Source organism: Enhydra lutris, unplaced genomic scaffold, assembly GCF_002288905.1.
Source record: "Enhydra lutris kenyoni isolate GAN:26980312 unplaced genomic scaffold, ASM228890v2 scaffoldscaffold1, whole genome shotgun sequence".
NCBI classification, from domain to species: Eukaryota; Metazoa; Chordata; class Mammalia; order Carnivora; family Mustelidae; genus Enhydra; species Enhydra lutris.
In genome coordinates, this window is record NW_019154085.1 from 21,206,619 (window position 1) to 21,227,032 (window position 20,414).

The 20,414-nt window shown below is 39.9% G+C and overlaps 1 protein-coding gene across 1 annotated transcript in view; it reads right to left on the reverse strand.

Annotated features, from left to right (window-relative positions):
- LOC111143314 (acyl-CoA dehydrogenase, long chain) overlaps nt 1-403 on the reverse strand; it is a 40,621-nt gene extending 40,218 nt beyond the window's left edge. Inside the window, exon 1 of the mRNA XM_022496976.1 lies at nt 327-403. Within this exon, the coding sequence (XP_022352684.1) occupies nt 327-403 (77 nt within the window). The remainder of the gene's footprint in view (nt 1-326) is intronic.
- Between the last annotated feature and the right edge of the window lie 20,011 nt (nt 404-20,414).

Sequence of the window (20,414 nt, forward strand, 5' to 3'; positions counted from 1 at the left end):
ACACAACCGAAGCCCACATTCGCCCTGGTCTATGTCGGTCCCACCCAGACTCCGCGCACCGCAGGTCGAAGCCCAGCCCCCACCCCCGCCGCCTCCGGAGCCCACGCCCACGCCCAGTCCCGCCCAGGTCGCCGCCCCTCACGCACCGCGCCGTTGTGGCCCGCAGCGTTCTAGGCCCCCAGCGACCTTCCCACTCCCCCCGTCGCTTCCCTGCGACCCTTCCTTCTCCCCACTTCTCCCTCCGCTCCCCTCCCCTCTCCTCCCGGCCAGTCACAGTCCTGCAGCCCGCGCGGGCAGTTCCGCTAGAGCCCCCTGCCCGCAGTCACCTCGCGGCCGGCCGCGAGAGCAGGGCGCACCGGCAGCCCCACCAGCGTAGGGAGCCGCGGAACATGCGTGCAGCCATGGCTGGGACGGCGGCGACGGCGACGCACGCGACTCCTCGGAGACCCCAGCGCCGGGTGCAGGCGGGTCGATTCTCCGCGGGACCGTCCTGCTGGGTCGTCCCCCGCGAAAAGCGTCCCGGGAGCCTTTAAGGATTCGAAGTCTGATGACAGCTTCGACCTCCGGAGCCCGCCTCCTCGCGGGCGGGCGGGCGGGTGCAGCGTCTCCCGGACTGCAACACCCCTCTCTGGAGTCGCAGCCAACCAAGTCGTCTTTGATTGGAATTCCTGTCTTGCCCTTTCCTTTTTTCCCCTCAACTTACCAAATACTGCTTGATAATTTACATTTCAACGGAATGATAGTCTGAGCTGTTGAAATGTACGGACTTGGTATTTTAGGGATAGGAAATCTGTAAAGGATTTTGAACTCAAGTAGTTGGCGGCGTGGAATTCTAAGGAGGTAAGGCAGGACATTGAGACCATTCGAATAGTGGAGGAGATAAAAAGGCCTGAAAACGAGGTTTTGCGTCAGAAATGAAGACCTCATTAACTGATTGCAGAATATCAAGAATTAAAAAAAAAAAAAAAAAGTTCATTCCGAACAGAAGCGTGTGAACGATATTAGCTGACAGGGGGAGCTCAGGGCTCCGTGTAGTCTTGCCAAAATTCTAGACTCGATGCCTGGGGTGGGGGTGGGGGTGGTCTTAGGACCTCCATCATTAGGAGTCTGTGCCAGGGTACTTATTAGCTTCAGACTATTGGTTTTTCCAGATGATCATCGGCGGATCAAGTTACCTGCCAGTATGGGGCAATAAGAGACCTTTTTCTGCAGGGTCTTGCTGAGCCTCTGAAAAACGATAATAATACATGAAATAAAAATGATAATAATGTTAGTTATTATGATAATAATAAAATACTACGGAGGCAGTGTGCCTCAGTGTGGTGTGAGACTAACCGCAGCAGCAGTAACGTTTGATGATGAGGTCCAGGGTTCTGGATAGTTAGCACATCTCACCAGTGTTTGTTTTGTTTTGCTTTACAAGCTTGATTGATCCACTTTAATTTCCTTGTATAAAAACATTGCGTGGTGGCAACAGCTGGATCGTAGATCCTCTGCACGGAGACTGTGCTGTGGGTCTTTACTAGGCAGTCTAGTGAACTGATAGGGAGACATGGTAAACAGGGTCTCTTACTACGGGCGTGTTGGTGAGATAGCTATAGATCTTGGAGATGGCATAAAAGGAGGCCTTGGCATAGTTGCCCTCGGTGGCAGTGCAACATTTGGTCTAGGTGTAGCGGTTGTCAATAGCAGTTATCCTCAGCAGCTTCTTGGGTACAGGTGATGTTCGAGCTTCTGCGGGCAGGGGTGAGGCATGCCAGCACAGAGACACAGTGGCCTGTCATGTTTCAAGAGATGGTGTGGGGCTTGATGATCTCCTAGGAACCTCAGTGCCCTGTGTCCGTGGAGAGGTGGGCCAGGACCACGGCCCTGCACATGGCAGAGGCTGTCTCCTTGGAGCACACCCAGAACCAACTTTGGCTGTTGTATTTCCAGAGAGTGACAAATGTCTTGAACTCAATCCACTGGCCAGCACAGGTTTCCTTTTGTATGGGCCCAATCTATAAAGAGAGACATGCCCCCCCCCCAAAGTTGATGATCTCAGACTCCTTAATGGCAGGGAGAAGAATAGAATTCCAAGAACTTTGTCTTCTTCTTCTTCTTCTTCTTTTTTTTTTTTTTCCCAAGATTTTATTTGTTTATTTGACACAGAAAGAGAACACAAGCCAAGGAGAGGGACGGAGAGAGAGGAAGAGCAAGAAGCAGACTCCCCAAAAAGCAGGGAGCCCAATGTGGGGCTTGATCCCAGCATGCTGGGATCATGACCTGAGCTGAAGGCAGACACTTAACCGACTGAGCCACCCCGAGAACTTTATCTTCATGTCCTTGACCAAGAAGCCCAGTTAGTGATGAGGAGCCACCTCTCATCCCCCACCTTGCCTTGGCAAATTCTGCAGCCTCCACCCGACCAGGACCACATCTGTGACCCAGACTAGGACACCATTGCTCAAGGCTTTCCATACAACTTTCTGTAAGTGTTAGCTGTGTTTATTCTCCTCCACTTAATAGACTTACATTTTCAGATGATGGTGACTTTTAATAATGGCCTTTGATAATCAATTTGACAAAAATTCTGTTTTTTTAACACAAACAATTGGCTCTAATAGTGAAATTTCAGATGCAGAAGACTTGAAAAAGATAAGAATTCATTTACCTACCAAGAGGAAGGTGCCAAGGCAGAACTATGGGGAGCTATCTGAAGCAAGGAGGCAGTGAAGTCAATGAGATGTGAAATGCTAAAATTCCTATGTAATGAGATGTGGTAAGGTGAATGACAGGTGGCATTGTAGAGTAGAGTTAGGCTACTATTGACCTTCTGAGGACATGTCGGAAGGAGAATGGTCTGATTCTGGACCTCAGGGATGACCACAGGCAACTGAAACTGTGGAAATTGACACTGGTTGGGGGGTGTCTACTGTTAAGCTGCTTTATAACGATATACTGCCGGGCCTCATTCCATGTTTTGGTTCAAATGCTTCCCATTTGTGAACTGTTTTTTGTGTGTGCAGAAAAAACTTCTACTAATTACTTCAGTGATTCACTGGTTTTGCTTTGGCTATTTCTGAACTTTTGACAAGTCCAATGCAGAATACTTTGTTATCTTGTCTCCCTAATACCCTTTAACCTGGCACAGCTCCTTTTGTCTGATAAATCTTGACATTGACATTTTTTTTAAAGAGTAAAAGCCAAGTATTTTTTAGAAATAACTTAGTTTGGTTTTTGAGTTTTCCTCATGGCAGAATGGGTATATAAGTAGTGTGACGTCCTTCTCAGTATATTGCATTGGACCATCCCTGATGCTAGTTCGTCCCATTTTTGGTGAGGATAATTTGAACCACCTTAATTTTAATAGCTTAACTTGGTTAAGATGGTGTCCAACAGGTTTCTCCATTGGAAAGTTAGAATGTTTCATAAAGTTAATATGTTTCATTTTGCGGAATAAGAATAAAGGTGCTTCTAAATGCAGAGCTAATTTAGTCAAATTACTAAATGTTTCATGAATGCTTTGAGTAATTTATAGCTCCCTGGCAGGAATAAGTCACATTTTTTACTTGAGAGTTCTCCATGGCATGCTTTTATTAACTGATCTCCTGTCAGACATAATTGAAATGTAAATTAGGGCCAGAGTAATCAGGGAATATTCCAGTTAGGGCGTATACTTTGAATTTGGAGGTGTGGGAGTTAACAGAAGGGAGTTAAAGATCCAGGCACTACCGGAGCTTAGAACAAAATTAGGAGCTTAGAACAAAAATAAGAATACTTACAGTAAAGAAACCAGTCCAACTGGGGAATGAATCTTGGGAAGAAGTAGGAATTCAGGTTCAGCAGATAGGTAGTAGCTAGGAGGGAGCCTGGGACATAGGGCTTATTGTATAGATTTAGGCATGAGACTACCTGGGTTTAATCCTAAATCTCTGTTCCTTACGGGTTGTCTGCTATCATTGTGGAGATTAAATGTTCTGGTGTTTATGTAAAGGGTATTACACAGAGGTTTGCTGCATTGTAACCATTCAGTTTTGTTACTTTTGTCCAGTTCAGTTCAGTTACTGTTGGTCAGTATTTTTATTATCACTAAATATCATAGCAAGGAAATTAAGTTTGATGTGGTAGGAAATAGAAACCAGGCCCAGGTGAGCAAAGTTTATTCATTCATCCATTCTCTTATTCTGTAAATACTTGTTCCGAGTTCCTCAGAAGAATGTTGAGGGTACAACATTATACAAGATAAAATATCAGAGGGAGAGAGCAGAGGGAGAGAATCACAAGCAGACTCCCTTTGGAGCCCCATGCGGGCTCAGTCCCACAACCCATGAGACCATGACCTGAGCCAAAACCAAGAGCTGGAAGATTAACAGACTGAGCCACCCAGGTGCCTTTGGAATTTGTTTTCTAAATTTGTCTGAAATATATATATATATTTTTTCCCTTAAAGAGGGAAAAATCAGTTGATATTTTACATTTTGGAACATTTTCTTTAAAAAAAAAAAAAAAAGTAATTTAAGTATCTTTAGCCAGAACAATTTTTGCAGAAAATCTAATTGTCATTGATTAATTAATCTTGCTTCTAAATTTATCCCCTCTAATTGTCATTAATTAATTAATTAATTATTCTTGCTTCTAAATTTATCCCCTCTGGGCCACATCCATAATAACAATATTAGTGATAGACATTTTTAAACAAATCATTGCTCAATGTGAAAAAGATCATAAAATTTATATTCTAGAGCTGCTCTGTTCTTTATTTTATAGGGAGGTCATTAGAAGAAGTAAATCCTCTGATGAAAAGCGGAAGTGATCTAATTAAGTAGAGAAGTTTTATACACATTTTAATGCATTATATTCTTAGACTAAATAAATCTAAGCATAGGTAATGCTGTTATAGGAATCCTGGACAGTATCAGAAGGAAGATTGTTAAGCCATTTTGCTTGTGTAATATGGAATAATTCCTCTGCATAGATGATTTTTATTGAGAGTAAGATAAGCCCTTATGGTAAGATTTCTCTAAGAATATATGTCTGAATATATGTCCTTTTTTTTTTTTTTAATATTTTATTTATTTGACAGAGACACAGCGAGAGAGGGAACACAAATGGGGAATGGGAGAGGAAGAAGCAGGCTTCCCGCTGAGCAGGGAGCCCAACGCAGGGCTCAATCCCAGGACTCAGACTCTGGGATCATGATCTGAGCTGAAGGCAGACACTTAAGGACTGAGCCCCCCAGATGCCCTCCTTTTTTAAGCATATATATGTCCTTTGTGAAAAACAGGAGAGCTTAAGAGTTAAGAGGGCAGAGTAGTAGGGGGACCTTGAGCTTGCCTTGTTCCTTGAACACAGCTAGATCAACATCAGATCATTTTGAACAACTAGGAAATAGATCTGAGGATTAAGAAAACAGTCTGCACTGTTGGAGGGAGAGAACACGGTAGATGCAAGGTTCAGAGCTGTGAATTGGGGGTGAGAGAAGCCATGGTGCTGTGAAGGGGAGTGATCCCTTTTTGCAAAATGAAGTCAGTGAGAGAGAGAGCAGGAGAGAGAGTACTGCATAGGGTTCGAACAATAAGGTGCAGTGAGGGGATCCTCTGGGTTTCATTGGGAGAAAACATTCCCCTTCCTGGAGTACATTTGGAAGAGTGTATTTTGCCTCTCCAGTGACATCAGGGCTGCCAGGAGCCATTGAGCGGCTTTCAACAACAGGGGGCAAAGGTATGCACTGAGGCAGGATAACCTGGTCAGAGCTTTTTGCTGTGGACTCTAGCCACCCTGCACACACCATGTGACTGTTTTTCTGGTCCAGAATGGTGCTGGATGCACTTCAAGTCTCTTCTCCAGGGGAGAGGAGCGGGTCTGCACCTTGCCAGGCCCTTTAAGATTTGAAGTTTTGAATCCCAGCCACTGGCCAGAGAAAACTAATTGTGGCCCTGAGTGTGTCATTGGGTGGACACAGATAAGTTGAGGGTAGGGATCTGACAAAAGCTTTGGACACAGGAGAGGAGATTGTTTGCTTTTCTATGAGGGCAGCAGCCACGAATTCCTCTCCCCAAGGAGGAGAGGACAGGTGACAGCATTTTTCACTCCCTGGCCATCAGCATGGTTGGACTTCAAAGAGAAACACAGCACCTCCAGTGGAGGCTGGAGTCATTTGTACCAAACCCCAGCCCCATGTGCTCATCAGGTATATCTTCACTGGGACAGGTCTGACTGAGCCAGAGCAGCAGGCCGGTCCCTCAGAAGACCTATACAGGCCCCCAACATATAACAAGTGTACTGATCAGAGAGTGCTCCGGAGTGTCAGCTTCAGTTCTGGTGGAAATAGGCTTCTTTTTTTGTGAATTTAAAAAATTTTAAATTTTTAATCTTTTATACTTTCAGTTTATCTTATTTTCTTCTTCTTCTTTTTTTCTAATCAGTCTTGTAGTTTTTTTGTTTAGTTGCTTGTTTGTTTCCTTTTCTTGTTTTTTGGATCAAGCTCCCCCCCCCCCTTCTTTCTTACTCTTTGGAATCAGGCTTATAGTTCTTTGTCCATTTGTTTGGATTTTTGTTCCTTTTCATTTTATTTGGATCAGGTGTTTTTTATGCCCTGGCTTATCTTAATAAATAAACTGAAGCACAGGTAGTTCAAGATCCAGATACTCCCCACTACAAACAAGGAAGAACTTTGTACTAAAGGATTGACTTTTGGGAAAGAGCAACCCAAAAGAGCAGAGTACACACAGCATACACCAGAAACACTTTTCGAAATGCCAGGCCCTGGACTTCATCTGACTCCTTCTTAAGTAGTATTACTCTCAAGAGTAGGAAACATAACAAGGTTTCATAATATGCAAAGGACAGAAACTTAGACATAATGACAAGATGGAGAAAATCTTCCCAAAAGATCAGGAAGAAATAACAGCCAGGGATTTGCTCAGAACAGATATAAGCAATATATCTGAACAAGAATTTAGGATAACAGTCATAAGAATAGTAGCTGGGCTTGAAAGAGGCATAGAAGGGGCACCTGGGTGGCTCAGTGGTTTAAAGCCTCTGCTTTCGGCTCAGGTCATGATCCCAGGGTTCTGGGATCAAGCCCCGCATCGGGCTCTCTGCTCAGCGGGGAGCCTGCTTCCTCCCCTCTCTCTCTGCCTGCTTCTCTGCCTACTTGTGATCTCTGTCTATCAAATAAATAAATAAAATCTTTTAAAAAAAAAAAGAAAGAAAGAGGCATAGAAGACATCAGAGAAGCCCTGGCTATAGAGATAAAAGACCTAAAAACTAGTCAGGCCAAAGTAAAATATGCTATAACTAACAAGCAAAATCAACTAGATGCAATCACAATGGGGATGGAGGAAACGGAGGATCAAATGTAATACAGAAGATAAAATTATGGAAAAGAATGAAGCTGAAAAGAAGAGACTTAGGGAACTCAGCAATTTCACAAAGCCCAATAACATCCATATCATAGGAGTCCCAGAAGAAGAGCAGAAAAAGGGGCAGAAGGTTTATTTGAACAATTAAAGCTGAGAACTTCCCTAATCTAGGGGAGGAAATAGGCATTTAAGTCCAAGAGGTATAGAGAATGCCCCTCAAAATCAACAAAAACAGGTAAACATTAAACTACAAGGGTAGACACATAGGTTAGCAGCATACTTGTCCGCAGAACCTTAGCAGGCCAGACACAAGTGGCAGGATATATTCAATGTGCTAAATGGGAAAAATATGCAGCCAAGAATACTTTATCCAGCAAAGCTGTCATTTAGAATAGAAGGAGAGAGAAATCATTTCCAAGACAAGCAAAAATTAAAGGTGTTTGTGAACACTAAAACAACTCTATGAGAAATATTAAAGGGGACCCTTTCAGCAGGAAAGAGAGACCAAAGCAACAAAGTCAAGAAAGGAACAGAGATAATCTATAAGAACAGTGACTTTACAGGTAATACAATGGCACTAAGTTCATTACTCTGAATGTAAATGGACTAAATGCTCCAATCAAAAGACAAAAGATGTCAGAATGGATAAAAAAGACAAGATCGATCGATATGCTCCTTATAAGAGACTCATTTTAGACCCAAAGACATCTCCAGATTGAAAGTGAAGGGATGGAGCAACTGCTCTCTAATGTTTATAGCAGCAATGTCCACAACAGCCAAATTATGGAAAGAGCCCAAATATCCATTGACAGATGAATGGATAAAGAAGATGTGGCATGTATATATATATATATATATGTACATGTATATATATGATGGAATATTAGGCAGCCATAAAAAATGAAATTCTACTATTTGCAATGACGTGGATGGAACTAGCAGGTATTGTGCTAAGCGAAATAAGTCAATTAGAGAAAAGACAACTATCATATGATCTCACTGATATGAGGAATTTGAGAAACAAGGCAGAAGATTCTAGGGGAAGAGAGGAAAAAATGAAACAAGAAGAAACCAGAGAGGGAGACAAACCATAAGAAACTTTTAATCTCAAGAAACAAACTGAGGGTTGCTGGAGTGGAGGACAGTGGGAGGGATGAAGTGGGTGGGTAATGGACTTTGGGGAGGGTATATGTTGTGGTGAGCACTGTGTATAGTGTAAGACTGATAAATCACAGACCTGTACCCCTGAAACAAATAATACATAATATGTTAATAATAAAAAAAATTTAAAAATAAAATTATTATACATGCATATATAAACAGATATTTTTATTATCAGTTCTCTTTGTAATTGTTATTATGTTTCTAAGAATCACTCATGTTGGATGCAGTTGTAATCCATTCATTTTTCTATTGTATAACATTCCATTTTGTGAATATACCCAAAAGTTAATCTAATTTTTAAAAAGTTAATCTATTTGGAAACAAACAAACAAACAAACAAAGTGAGGGGGTGAAGGGTACCTGAGTGTCTCAATCTGTTAATCATCCAGGTCTTGATTTCGGCCCAGGTCGGGAGATAAAGCCCTGTGTCAGGCTGCATACTGGGTGTGGAGACTGCTCAAGATTCTCTCCTCTTCTGTCCCTCTCAATCCCCATGCTCTCTCTCTTGCTCTCTCCGTCAAAAAAATGTGAAGGAGTGGAGAACCATCTATCATGTTAATAGACATCAAAAGAAAGCTGGGAAAGCCATACTTATATTGGACAAACTAGATTTTAAACCAAAGACTACTAATTGATGAAGAAGGGCACTGTATCATAATAAAGAGATTTAACAATTGTAAATATTTATGCCCCCAACTTGGGAGCAGCCAAATATATAAATCAATTAACTAACTTAAAGAAACTTATTGGTAATTATACAATAATAGCAGGGAATTTAACACCCCACTCACAGCAATGGACTGATCATCTAAGCAGAAGATAAACAAGGCTTTGGCATATTGGACCAGATGAACTTAACAGACAGAACATTCCATCCTAAAGCAACAGAAAACACAATCTTGAGTACACATGGAACATTCTCCAGAACAGATCACATACTGGGTCACAAATCAGGCCTCAAAAAATACAAAAAGATTAGATCATACCATGCCTATTTTCAGACCACAAAGTTATGAAACTTGAAGTCAACCACAAGAAAAAAATTTGGGAAGTCTACAAATATATGGTGGCTAAAGAACATCCTACTAAAGAAGGAATGGGTTAACCAGGATTAAGAAATAAAAGATAGGGGCGCCTGGGTGGCTCAGTGGGTTAAAGCCTCTGCCTTCGGCTCAGGTCATGATCCTAGGGTCCTGGGATTGAGCCCCACATTGGGCTCTCTGCTCAGCAGGAAGGCTGCTTCCTCCATTCTCTCTGTCTGCCTCTCCCCCTACTTGTGATCTCTGCCTGTCAAATAAATAAATAAAATCTTAAAAAAAAAAAAAAAGAAATAAAAGATACATGGAAGCAAATGAAAACACAACAGTCCAAAACCTGTGGCAGCAAAAAAGGTCACAAGAGAGAAGTATATAGCAATACAGACCTTCCTCAAGAATCAAGAAAAGGCTCAACTACACAACCTAACTTTACACCTAAAGGAGTTGGAAAAATGGCAGCAAATAAAGCCTAAAGCCAGCAGAAGAAGGGAAATAATAAAAATTAGAGCAGAAATAAGTGATATATAAATTAAAAAAAATAGAAGAGATTAACAAAACTAGGAGCTGGTTCTTTGAAAGAATTAACAAAATTGATAGACCTTAGCCAGACCTATCAAGAAGAAAAGAGAAAGAACCCAAATAAATAAAATCATGAATGAAAAAGGAGAAATCACAACCAACATTGCAGAAATACAAACAATAATAAGAGAATATTATGAACAATTATATGCCAATAAATTGGGCAATCTGGAAGAAATGGATAAAATCCTACCAAAACTGAAACAAGAAGAAATAGAAAATTTAAAAAGACCCATAACCAGCAAAGAAATTGTATCAGTAATCAAAAATCTCCTAACAAACAAGACTCCCAAGACCGACGGCTTCCCAGGGGAATTCTACCAAACACTTAAAGAAGAATTAAGACCTATTCTTCTGAATCTGTTCCAAAAAATAGAAATGGAAAGAAAACTTCTGAACTCATTCTTTGAGGCAGTATTATCTTGATCCCAAAGCCAGACAAAGACCCCACTAAAAAGAATTACAGACCAATATCGCCAATGAACATGGATGCAGAAGTTCTCAACAAGATAGTAGCTAATCAAATCCAACCATACATTAAAAGGATTATTTGCCATGATCAAGTGGGAATTATTCTTGGGCTACTTGGGTAGTTCAATACCCTCAAATTGATCAATGTGGTACACAACATTAATAAAAGAAAGAATAAGAACCATATGATCCTCTCAATAGATGCAGAAAAAGCATTTGACAAGATACAGCATCCTTTCTTGATTAAAAACCCTCAAGAAAGTTGGGATGGAAGGAATATGCCTCAACATCATAAAGGCCATAAACAAAAGACCAAATCTAATATCATTCTCAATGGAAAAACTGAGAGCTTTCCCCCTAAGGTCAGGAAGGAACATGACAGGGATGTCCACTTTCACCACTGTTGTTCAACATAGTACTGTAAGTCTAGCCTCAGTAATCAGACAAGAAGAAGAAATAAAAGACATCCAAATTGGCAAGGAAGAAGCCAAACTTTCACTGTTTGCAGATGACATGATACTCTATATAGAAAACTTGAAAGACTCCACTAAAAAAATTGCTCAAACTGACACATGAATTCAGCAGTCACAGGATATGAAATCAATGTACGGAAATCTGTTGCATTTATATACATCAATAATGAAGCAGCAAAAAGAGAAATCAAGGAATTGATCGCATTTACAATTACACCAAAAACCATAAGATATCTAGGAATAAACTATCCAAAGAGGTAAGAGATCTGTATGCTGAAAACTATAGAACGTTTATGAAAGAAATTGAAAAACACAAAGAAAAGGAAAAATGTTCCATGCTCATGGATTGGAAGAATAAATATTGTTAAAAATGTCTATACTACCCAAAGCAATCTACACATTCAGTGCAATCCCTATCAAAATAACACCAGCATTTTTCACAGAGCTGGGACAAACAATTCTAAAATTTGTATGGAACCAGAAAAGACCCCAAATAGCCAAAGTAATGTTGAAAAAGTAAAGCGAATCTGGAAGGATCATAACTCTGGACTTCAAGCTATATTATAAAGCTGTAGTCATCAAGACAGTATAGTACTGGCACAAAAACAGACACATATACCAATGGAACAGAATGGAGAACACAGAAGATGGACCCACAACTGTATCGTCAACTAATCTTTGACGAAGCAGGAAAGAATATCCAATGGGAAAAAGACCGTTTTTTTTCAACAAGTGGTATTGGGAAAACTGGACAGCGACATGCAGAAAAAAGAAATTGGACCACTTTCTTACACCATACACAAAAATAAATTCAAATGTAAGACGGGAAACCATCAAAATCCTAGAGAAGAGATCAGGCAGCAACCTATTTGACCTCGGTTGCAGGAACTTCTTACTAGACAGGTCTCTAGAGGCAAGGGAAACAGAAGCAAAGATGAACTATTGGTACTTCATCAAGGTAAAAAGCCTCTACACTGCAAAGGAAACAATCAACAAAACTAAAACCAACCAATAGAACAGGAGAAGATATTTACAAATGACATAGCTGATAAAGGTCTAGTATCAAAAATCTATAAAGAACTTATCAAACTTGGGGCACCTGGGTGGCTCAGTCAGTTAAGCATCCTGCTTTTGATTTCACCTCAGGTCATGATCTCAGAATCCTGGGATTGAGCCCTGCCTCAGTCTCATTGGGAAGTCTGCTTGGGGATTCTCTCCCTCTGCCCCTCCCCCTGCTCGAGCTCTCTCTCTCTCTCTCTCTAAAATAAATAAATGAAACTTTAAAGAACTTATCAAACTCAACACCCCCCAAAAAACCAAATAATCCAGTTAAGGAATGGGCAGAAGATGTGAATAGACATTTTCCAAAGAACACATTCAGATAGCTAACAGACACATGAAAAGATGCCCGGCATCACTCATCGTAAGGGAAATGCAAATCAAAACTACAGCGAGAGGGGCACATGAGTAGCTCAGTTGAGCATCTGACTTTTGATTTTGGCTCAGGTCATGATCTCAGGGTCCTGGGATTGAGCCCTGCATTGGGCTTTGTGCTCAGCAGGGAGTCTGCTTAAGGATTCTCTTCTCTCCCTCTCCTTCTGCCCTTGTCCCTGTTCTCTCTCTCTCATAAATAAATAAATCTTTAAAAAAACACACAATGAGATACCAACTTACACTTGTCAGAATGTCTAAAATTAACAACTCAGGAATTAGATGTTGGCAAGGACAGAGAGAAAGGGGAACCCTTTTGACTGTTGGTGAGAATGCAAACTAGTGTAGCCAATCTGGAAAACAGTTTGGAAGTTCCTCAAAAAGTTAAAAATAGAGCTACCCTACAATCCACCAATTCCACTACTAGGTGTTTATCCAAAGGATACAAAAATGTTGATTCAGGGGTACCTGGGTGGCTCAATTGGTTGGTGACTGCCTATGGCTCAGGTTATGATCCCATGATCCTGGGATTGAGCCCCCCATTAGGCTCCCTACTTGGCTGGGAGCCTGCTTCTCCCTCTGCTCCTCTCCCTGCTCATGCTTTCTCTCTCTCTCAAATATAAAAAAAATTTTAAAAATGCTGATTCAGGGGCTCCTGGGTGGCTCAGTGGGTTAAAGCCTCTGCCTTCGGCTCAGGTCATGATCCCAGGGTCCTGGGATTGGGCCCCGTGTCGGGCTCTCTGCTCAGTGGGGAGCCTGCTTCCTCCTCTCTCTCTTTCTCTGCCTGCCTCTCCGCCTGCTTGTGATCTCTCTCTCTCTGTCAAATAAATAAATAGAATCTTTAAAAAAAAATGCTGATTCAAAGGGGTGCATGCACCCAAATGTTTATAGCAGCACTGTCCACATTAGCCAAATTATGGAAAGGGCCCAGATGTCCATCAAAAGATGAATGGATAAAGAAAATATGGTACACACACACACACACACACACACACACACACACACACACACACACACACATATACCCACACAATGGAATATTGCTCAGCGATCAAAAAGAATGAAATCTTGCCATTTGCAACACTGTAGATGGAACTAGTGTTTTATGCTAAGTGAAATAAATAAATTAGAAAAAGACAAATAGATGGTTTCAATCATATGGAATTTAAGAAACAAAATAGGTGAATATAGTGGAAGAGAAGGAAAAATAAAGTAAGATAAAAACAGAGAGGGAGGCAAACCATATAGGCTCTTAAATATAGAGAACAGAGAGTTGAGGGAGGTGAGTGAGGGGATGGGCTAAATGGGTGATGGGCATCAAGAAGGGTCCTTGTTGGGTTGAGCTCTGGGTATATATGTAAGTGATGAATCACCAGTATGTATGTGTACACACACACACACACACACACACACACACACACACACACACACATCCTTTGCTATAGTAACTAGACCAAGTCTAAATTTGACAATTTTTTTTTTTTTTAAAGATTTTATTTAGGGGCGCCTGGGTGGCTCAGTGGGTTAAAGCCTCTGCCTTCGGCTCGGGTCATGATCTCAGGGTCCTGGGATCGAGCCCTGCGTCGGGCTCTCTGCTCGGTGGAGAGCCTGCTTCCCCGTCTCTCTCTGTCTGCCTCTCTGCCTACTTGTGATCTCTGTCTGTCAAATAAATAAATAAAATCTTTAAAAAAAAAAAAAAGATTTTATTTATTTATTTGACAGGTAGAGATCACAGGTAGGCAGAGAGGCAGGCAGAGAGAGAGAGAAGAGGAAGCAGGTTCCCTGATGAGCAGAGAGCCCGATGTGGGGCTCGATCCCAGGACCCCGGGACCATGACCTGAGCCGAAGGCAGAGGCTTTAACCCACTGAGCCACCCAGGTGCCCCTAAATTTGACAATTTTTTAAAGCTTTATTTGAGTAGATAAATCTGGCATAATTCCTATAGAAACCTGAATATCATGACTGAGAGCATCTCTGCTAAAGACTCATCTTAAACTGGGAAGATTGCTTCTCTAGCATACACTTCTTAGAGGCTAGGAAACTTAATTGAAAATATTTAGTAAAATTAATCTATAATTACAAACTAATATTGATGAGTGCCAGCTTATTGACTGAACCATCTGGACCATGAATTATGCATTTATATCAAGAGATTTATTTATTTATTTATTTGCTTACTTATGTATTTATTTAAAGATTTTATTTATTTATTTGAGAGAGAGCGAGAGAGCACAAGCAGGAGTGGGACAGAGGGAGAGGGACAAGCCGACTCCCTGCTGAGCCCAACATGGGGCTCCATCCCATGACCTGAGCCAAATGCAGGTGCTTAACTGACTGAGCCACCAGGCACCCCTTAAAAATGTTATTTATTTTTATGAAATTGGCAGTCCTGCACTCAACCTTCATCTTCTGGGAACTCCTTCAACTTTCCATGTCCCTTCTGAAGTTTACTACCATGCCTGTTCATTGTTCCCTTTAGACTAAGAGAGGCATCTGTCTGCTGTTCAAGAAATTATCACCCCTTTCTCACAGTTTTACTTACCTGCTCATCCCCACTCCCTTTACTCTACGTACACATATATACATAAACATACATTTTCCCAAAAAAAGAGTGCAATGCCATTTTATTAACTGGCAAAGAACTGCTGTGTCTTAAAGGAATAGATAAGAATTCCCCAATCTGTAACCACAGAAAATTTCTTCCATGGTTTTTATTAGAATTTTTATAGATTCATTTTCTTCATATGTAAATCTTTGATATCTCTTAAAAACATATTTTGGCATAATGTTACATTTTTTTTCCTCAGGTGACTAAACATTTTCACAGGAATAATAATCTTTTCTACTGATGCCATCTGTATCATTTGCATTCCCTTTATATTTGGATGTATTTCTAGACTTTCTTTTCCATTTGTCTGCTTATCCATTCAGTCATTCATTGAGGCAAATGAACAAAACGTGTTTCTTAACCCTGTGGAAGTAAATAGTAAACCAAAAAACGTAAATTAGATGCTGATTGTGCAATGGAGATAAGTCATGTACCTGTTCATGAGGTAATTACCTACTGTTTTAATTATCCTGAACTTTAATTTTGAAAAGGAAATTGGGGATAAGAGACCTTGAGGGGAAGACAGAGGAGAGAGAGATAGAGAGTATGTTAAGTAAAGAGAAACTATAGAAGAGCGAATGGGCTCTATCTACTCTGGAAAATACTATCTGTTGAACCCTGGGCAGGTTGCTTCTCCCAGATCTGTTTTCTCAACTGAAATAATGATGCTGCAGAGGATTGTTGGTGAAGCTAAATGAAATGTTTGCAAATCAGCTGGCTTACAGTAAACACTATTATCCTTAAAACATTTAAAATATTTTCTTCTTAACCTTCTCATTTGGGGGGTAGCTGAAGCCTCCTAACATTCAACTGTCTGTCTTTCAAAATGGAATTTTTAGAACCTATGGCCTAGATGCAAATTACATTTGCATTGTGAAATTTTCACCTAGCTACTTCTAGGTGAAATACAAGTTATCTATGCTACATTAGTTGGCAGCTAATGAAAATTCTAGCACATTACCTGCTGAAACTGATGGTCAGAGAACTGGTAAATATTGTCCCAGTGTCTCAATTTTAAGTATTTACCTTCAGGGATATTTAGCAAAGTATCTTCATGATATATAAAGCAAGACGTAAATATGAAGGTAACTAGATTTGAAGGTTCACTCAATTAAATGAGGTCTATCTGTGTTTCTCAATGTTTATCTAACGTACATAAGACATACATACCTTGATCCAATGCTGTATAAAATTACTTTAGAGGTCCCCTATCTCCTAAAATACTAATTGCCAAGTTAAAATTGTACTAAAAACATCCCCAGAGTTTAATAATTAAACTCCTGTGGGGAAAAATAAGTGTTCTTTCTTTTTTAATTCCTCTGAACTTTTTTCCTTTTATGGAAGGCAATTTTCCTTGTCTCTGGGAGTTGTGCAAGAACTCATTCCATTAAGTTTTTATCCTACTCTTGATTCCAAATTTTAGAATTTATTTTTTAAAAACATTTTATTTACTCATTTGAGAGAGAAAGAGAGAGAGAGCACAAGAAGGGAGAGAGGAAGAGGAGAAGCAGACTCCCCGCTGAGTAGGGAGCCCAACGTGGGGCTTAATCCCAGGATCCCAGGTTCATTACCTGAGCCAAAGGCAGATGCTTAACTGTATGAGCCACCCAGGCACCCCCAGATTTTAGAACTTAAACAAGAATGCAGTCAAGGGATGAAGTTAGCCATATGTATTTTTTGCTTGGTTCCTAAAAACAAAACTAATTTACACTACCTGTTGTACTGAACTTTGATCACAAATAATATATTTAAATTGCTGGCCAGTAAAGTCCCTTAAAATTACAATAGCAGCAAATATTGGCTCACTATCTGAAATTAGTATTATTGGGGGTTAATAAACATGGCTTCTTCATTTTATGACTTTTGAAACTAGAAACTAATTGCTTATACTTTATTTAAAAAAATATTTACTCAGTATAACTACTGTTGCAAATGGACTTTAATCTATTTGGCCACATACAATCCTTAAGATTCTTTTTGTCAGATAAGAGTGAACATGGAAGAGTTTGAGGTGGGTGAAGCTTATCCATTTCCTTACACTTTGATGGCAGATTATAATAAAAGCAAACCTCAGACAAAATTTTACCTCTTATACAGACATTTATTAGACATGTATTTGCCAGCAAGGACAAAACTGTTCATACTACAAAATAAAAAAAGCTCTTTGTTTAGTGTGCGAAGCACTTCTGATATATTTCAGCCAATAAGTGTCTGTAACACCACTAATTTTCCCAGTGATATTTGATTAATGATTTCAATGATGAGCAAGTCATTGATTTTACCAATGAAAATATTTTTCTGATTTTCACTTTGCTGATTAAGGCATCTGGGTTTGATATCTCTTTGGTGAGACATGAAAGGCAGAAGTACTTTGATGCAACCAGGACACAAAAGATTAAGTGAGTCCCCTAAAGTCACATAACTAGCAAGTAGCCCAGCTTATGTGATTCTGCTTCCCATGTTCTTCCTCTTAATCTCTCTGAACTACCTGTAATGATGAATTTTCTAGAAGAAAGTTGATCTACTGCTTTGAGGGTAGAACTAAAAAGAAGAGACTGTAATCACACCTGCAAAAGAGAGTAAAGAAAATCTGATACAAGATATAGTTTAGGGTATTAACTGTAAAATGCAGAAAGCTATCCTAACTAAAGACATCTATTTTTAAAAAGGTGGTATCAGATTGCCACTTATCTTGATGGTCATAGTTTAGAGATGTTCTGGTTAAAAAAAATCCTGATTAATAGAGATTAACAATAAAATCTCTACCCTAATTTCTCATTTAAAGGGAATCAGACACTAACAAAATAAACATGACATGAACACTGAATTGAATTGAATTAAAATTTTCTTACTGCTATCCTGAAAACATCACATGATTTTGGGCCCTTCAAGATATTGTGATACTGGTGGAACATAATTGTTCTTGTTAATAGAAATAAAATGCTAATGATTTTTCTAGAAACTCATCTTCTAAGATACCAGAAGGTATCTTTGGAATAAAAATGATGAAGAGTTGGCTATACAGACCTGAGATTAAATTCAAAGTACACCTTCTGAAAATTCTGGACTTTTTATATTTCAGACTCAGCTAGATGAACGTCTTCCATTTATCCCCTTTCCGCGTCAATTTTCTTTTCTTTTTCTTCACCAATCAATACATAGGCTTAAAACCAAACTTACCATTTCCTTCACTCCCCTTCCTGTGCAACTTTCCCAAGTCTGATGTGTCATGTTCTCTAGTCTACTTTGGTATGAATCTGTGGGCCAACTTCTCTCACTTCTAAATATAGTCATCAAATACTAATGATTCTACTTCTAACATTTTTCAAACATTGCTTTCTTTACATTCCCACAGTCAAAAACTCTGTGTGAGTTTGTATTTTATCATGACAGAAGTGGTCATCTGTTGACTTTGCTAACGAGAATCTATCCACACTTCTTCCATTAATAACATTCATGTTTTCCTTGGAATACCATCTTTTTCCTACTCTGCCTATGGGATATTCATGGGTGTGGTAGATTGTTTGTGTCAGTGGTTTCAGTTCTTCATCCTTCTTTGTATTACACCTTTTAGTTTGTAACTTTGGGGTTTCTCCTATAAAGTAGAAATTTTATGTCCCCAACCTATGTGATTTTCTTTGGCCAACAGAATTAGGAGAAAGTGAATCAAAGCCTCAAAAAGCTTTCAGTGTTTCTGATTCCTCTTTTGCTCTCCTGTTGTGCCATGAAAGCCCTTGAGAAGGATCAGAGCCTTCCCAAAGCCAACTCCCAGCAGACCCCAGGCATATGAGTAATAATGCTTATCATTGTAGGCTTCTGAAGTTCTGTAGTTCTTTGTTACACATTATACTCATTATACTCATAGCTATGAGTATAATGGGTATAATAGGGTTGTGATGGGGGTTCAGAGCAGGCTGCCCCCAAATTAGGCTTTGGCATATTGACTTTTTTTTTTTTTTTTAGATTTTTTTTTTTTGGTGAGGGAGGGAGAGAGAGAGAGAGAGAGAGAGAGAGAATGAATTGGGGCAGGGGAAGAAAGCCCCAGGCTCCTGGGATCATAACCTGAGCCAAAAGTGGATGCTTAACCAACTAAGCCAGGTGCCCCAGATAACAATTTCAATAGTAATTTGCAACAAATAAATTGCTCTATGCAGAACGCATCCTTATTGTCAGATGTAGGAAATTTAGGTCTGAGAAAGCTATATGAACAAGCCATGTTATTGCTTCATTAATGTGCTAACCCTAACCCCAACTTCTTTATCTTGTCAATTCGTCACAAGTTCATTGTTTGTCTAAAAGGTATAAAAGCTGCCTATTTTGGTTACTTCTTTGAGTCTCATTTTTATAAGCTCCCATATGTATGAAATGAAATTTTTCTCCTGTTGGTCTGTCTTGTATCAGTTTAATTATTAGATCAGCCAAAGAACATAGAAGGGAAAAAGGAAGAAATTTCCTCCCCAACAGTTTCTGTTCTGCAGCCCAGAGCATGTGCTCTGGACTCGAGCACGGCATTATTTTGAACTGCAAATGTTAATCATGCTCTCTAAAAATAAGCTCACTCCTGAGTTGGGAGAGAATCTCATTCTGCTGGACTTGATGCCAATAGAAAATAAGATTGGAGTTGCTGGTGAACATCATGTCTTGCAAGTAAAACCATTATAGGAGAGAGTCCAGAGTCCTGTTGAACTACTCAGTCTAGCTATGCTTGACTTTTTAGCTATGGAGTCAGTAAATTCTCTTTTCTGAAAATCTAACTTCAGTCATAATTTCATGCCATCAAAAGAACTTAAAGTTTTATCCAGATTGCACTTATGCTAAGTTATACTTCCTAAAATACTACTTTGATTGTGTCACTTTTAGAAAATTATTGCTTTTCATTTTCTTTCAGATTAATTCATCAATCAAAGCCCTCCTGGCATCTGACTCTGTTTTTTATTAGGGTTGATTTCTTCTGACTCTTTTTTTTTTTTTAAGGTTTTTTGTTTGTTTGTTTGTTTGTTTGAGGGAGAGAGGGAGAGAGAAGGGGTGAGAGGGGAGAGAGAGCACAAGCGGGGAGAGGGGCAGAGGGAGAATTAGACTCCCCGCTGAGCAGGGAGCCTGATGGACTCAATCCCAGGACCCTGGGATCATGACCTGAGCTAAAGGCAGACACTTAACCAACAGAGCCACCCAGGAGCACTTCTTTCTCTCTCTCTTTTTTTTTTTTAAGATTTTTTAAAATTTATTGAGAGAGAGAGAGACTCTTTTCTTTCTTTCTTTTTTTTAATATTTTATTTATTTGACAGAGAGAGATCACAAGCAGAGA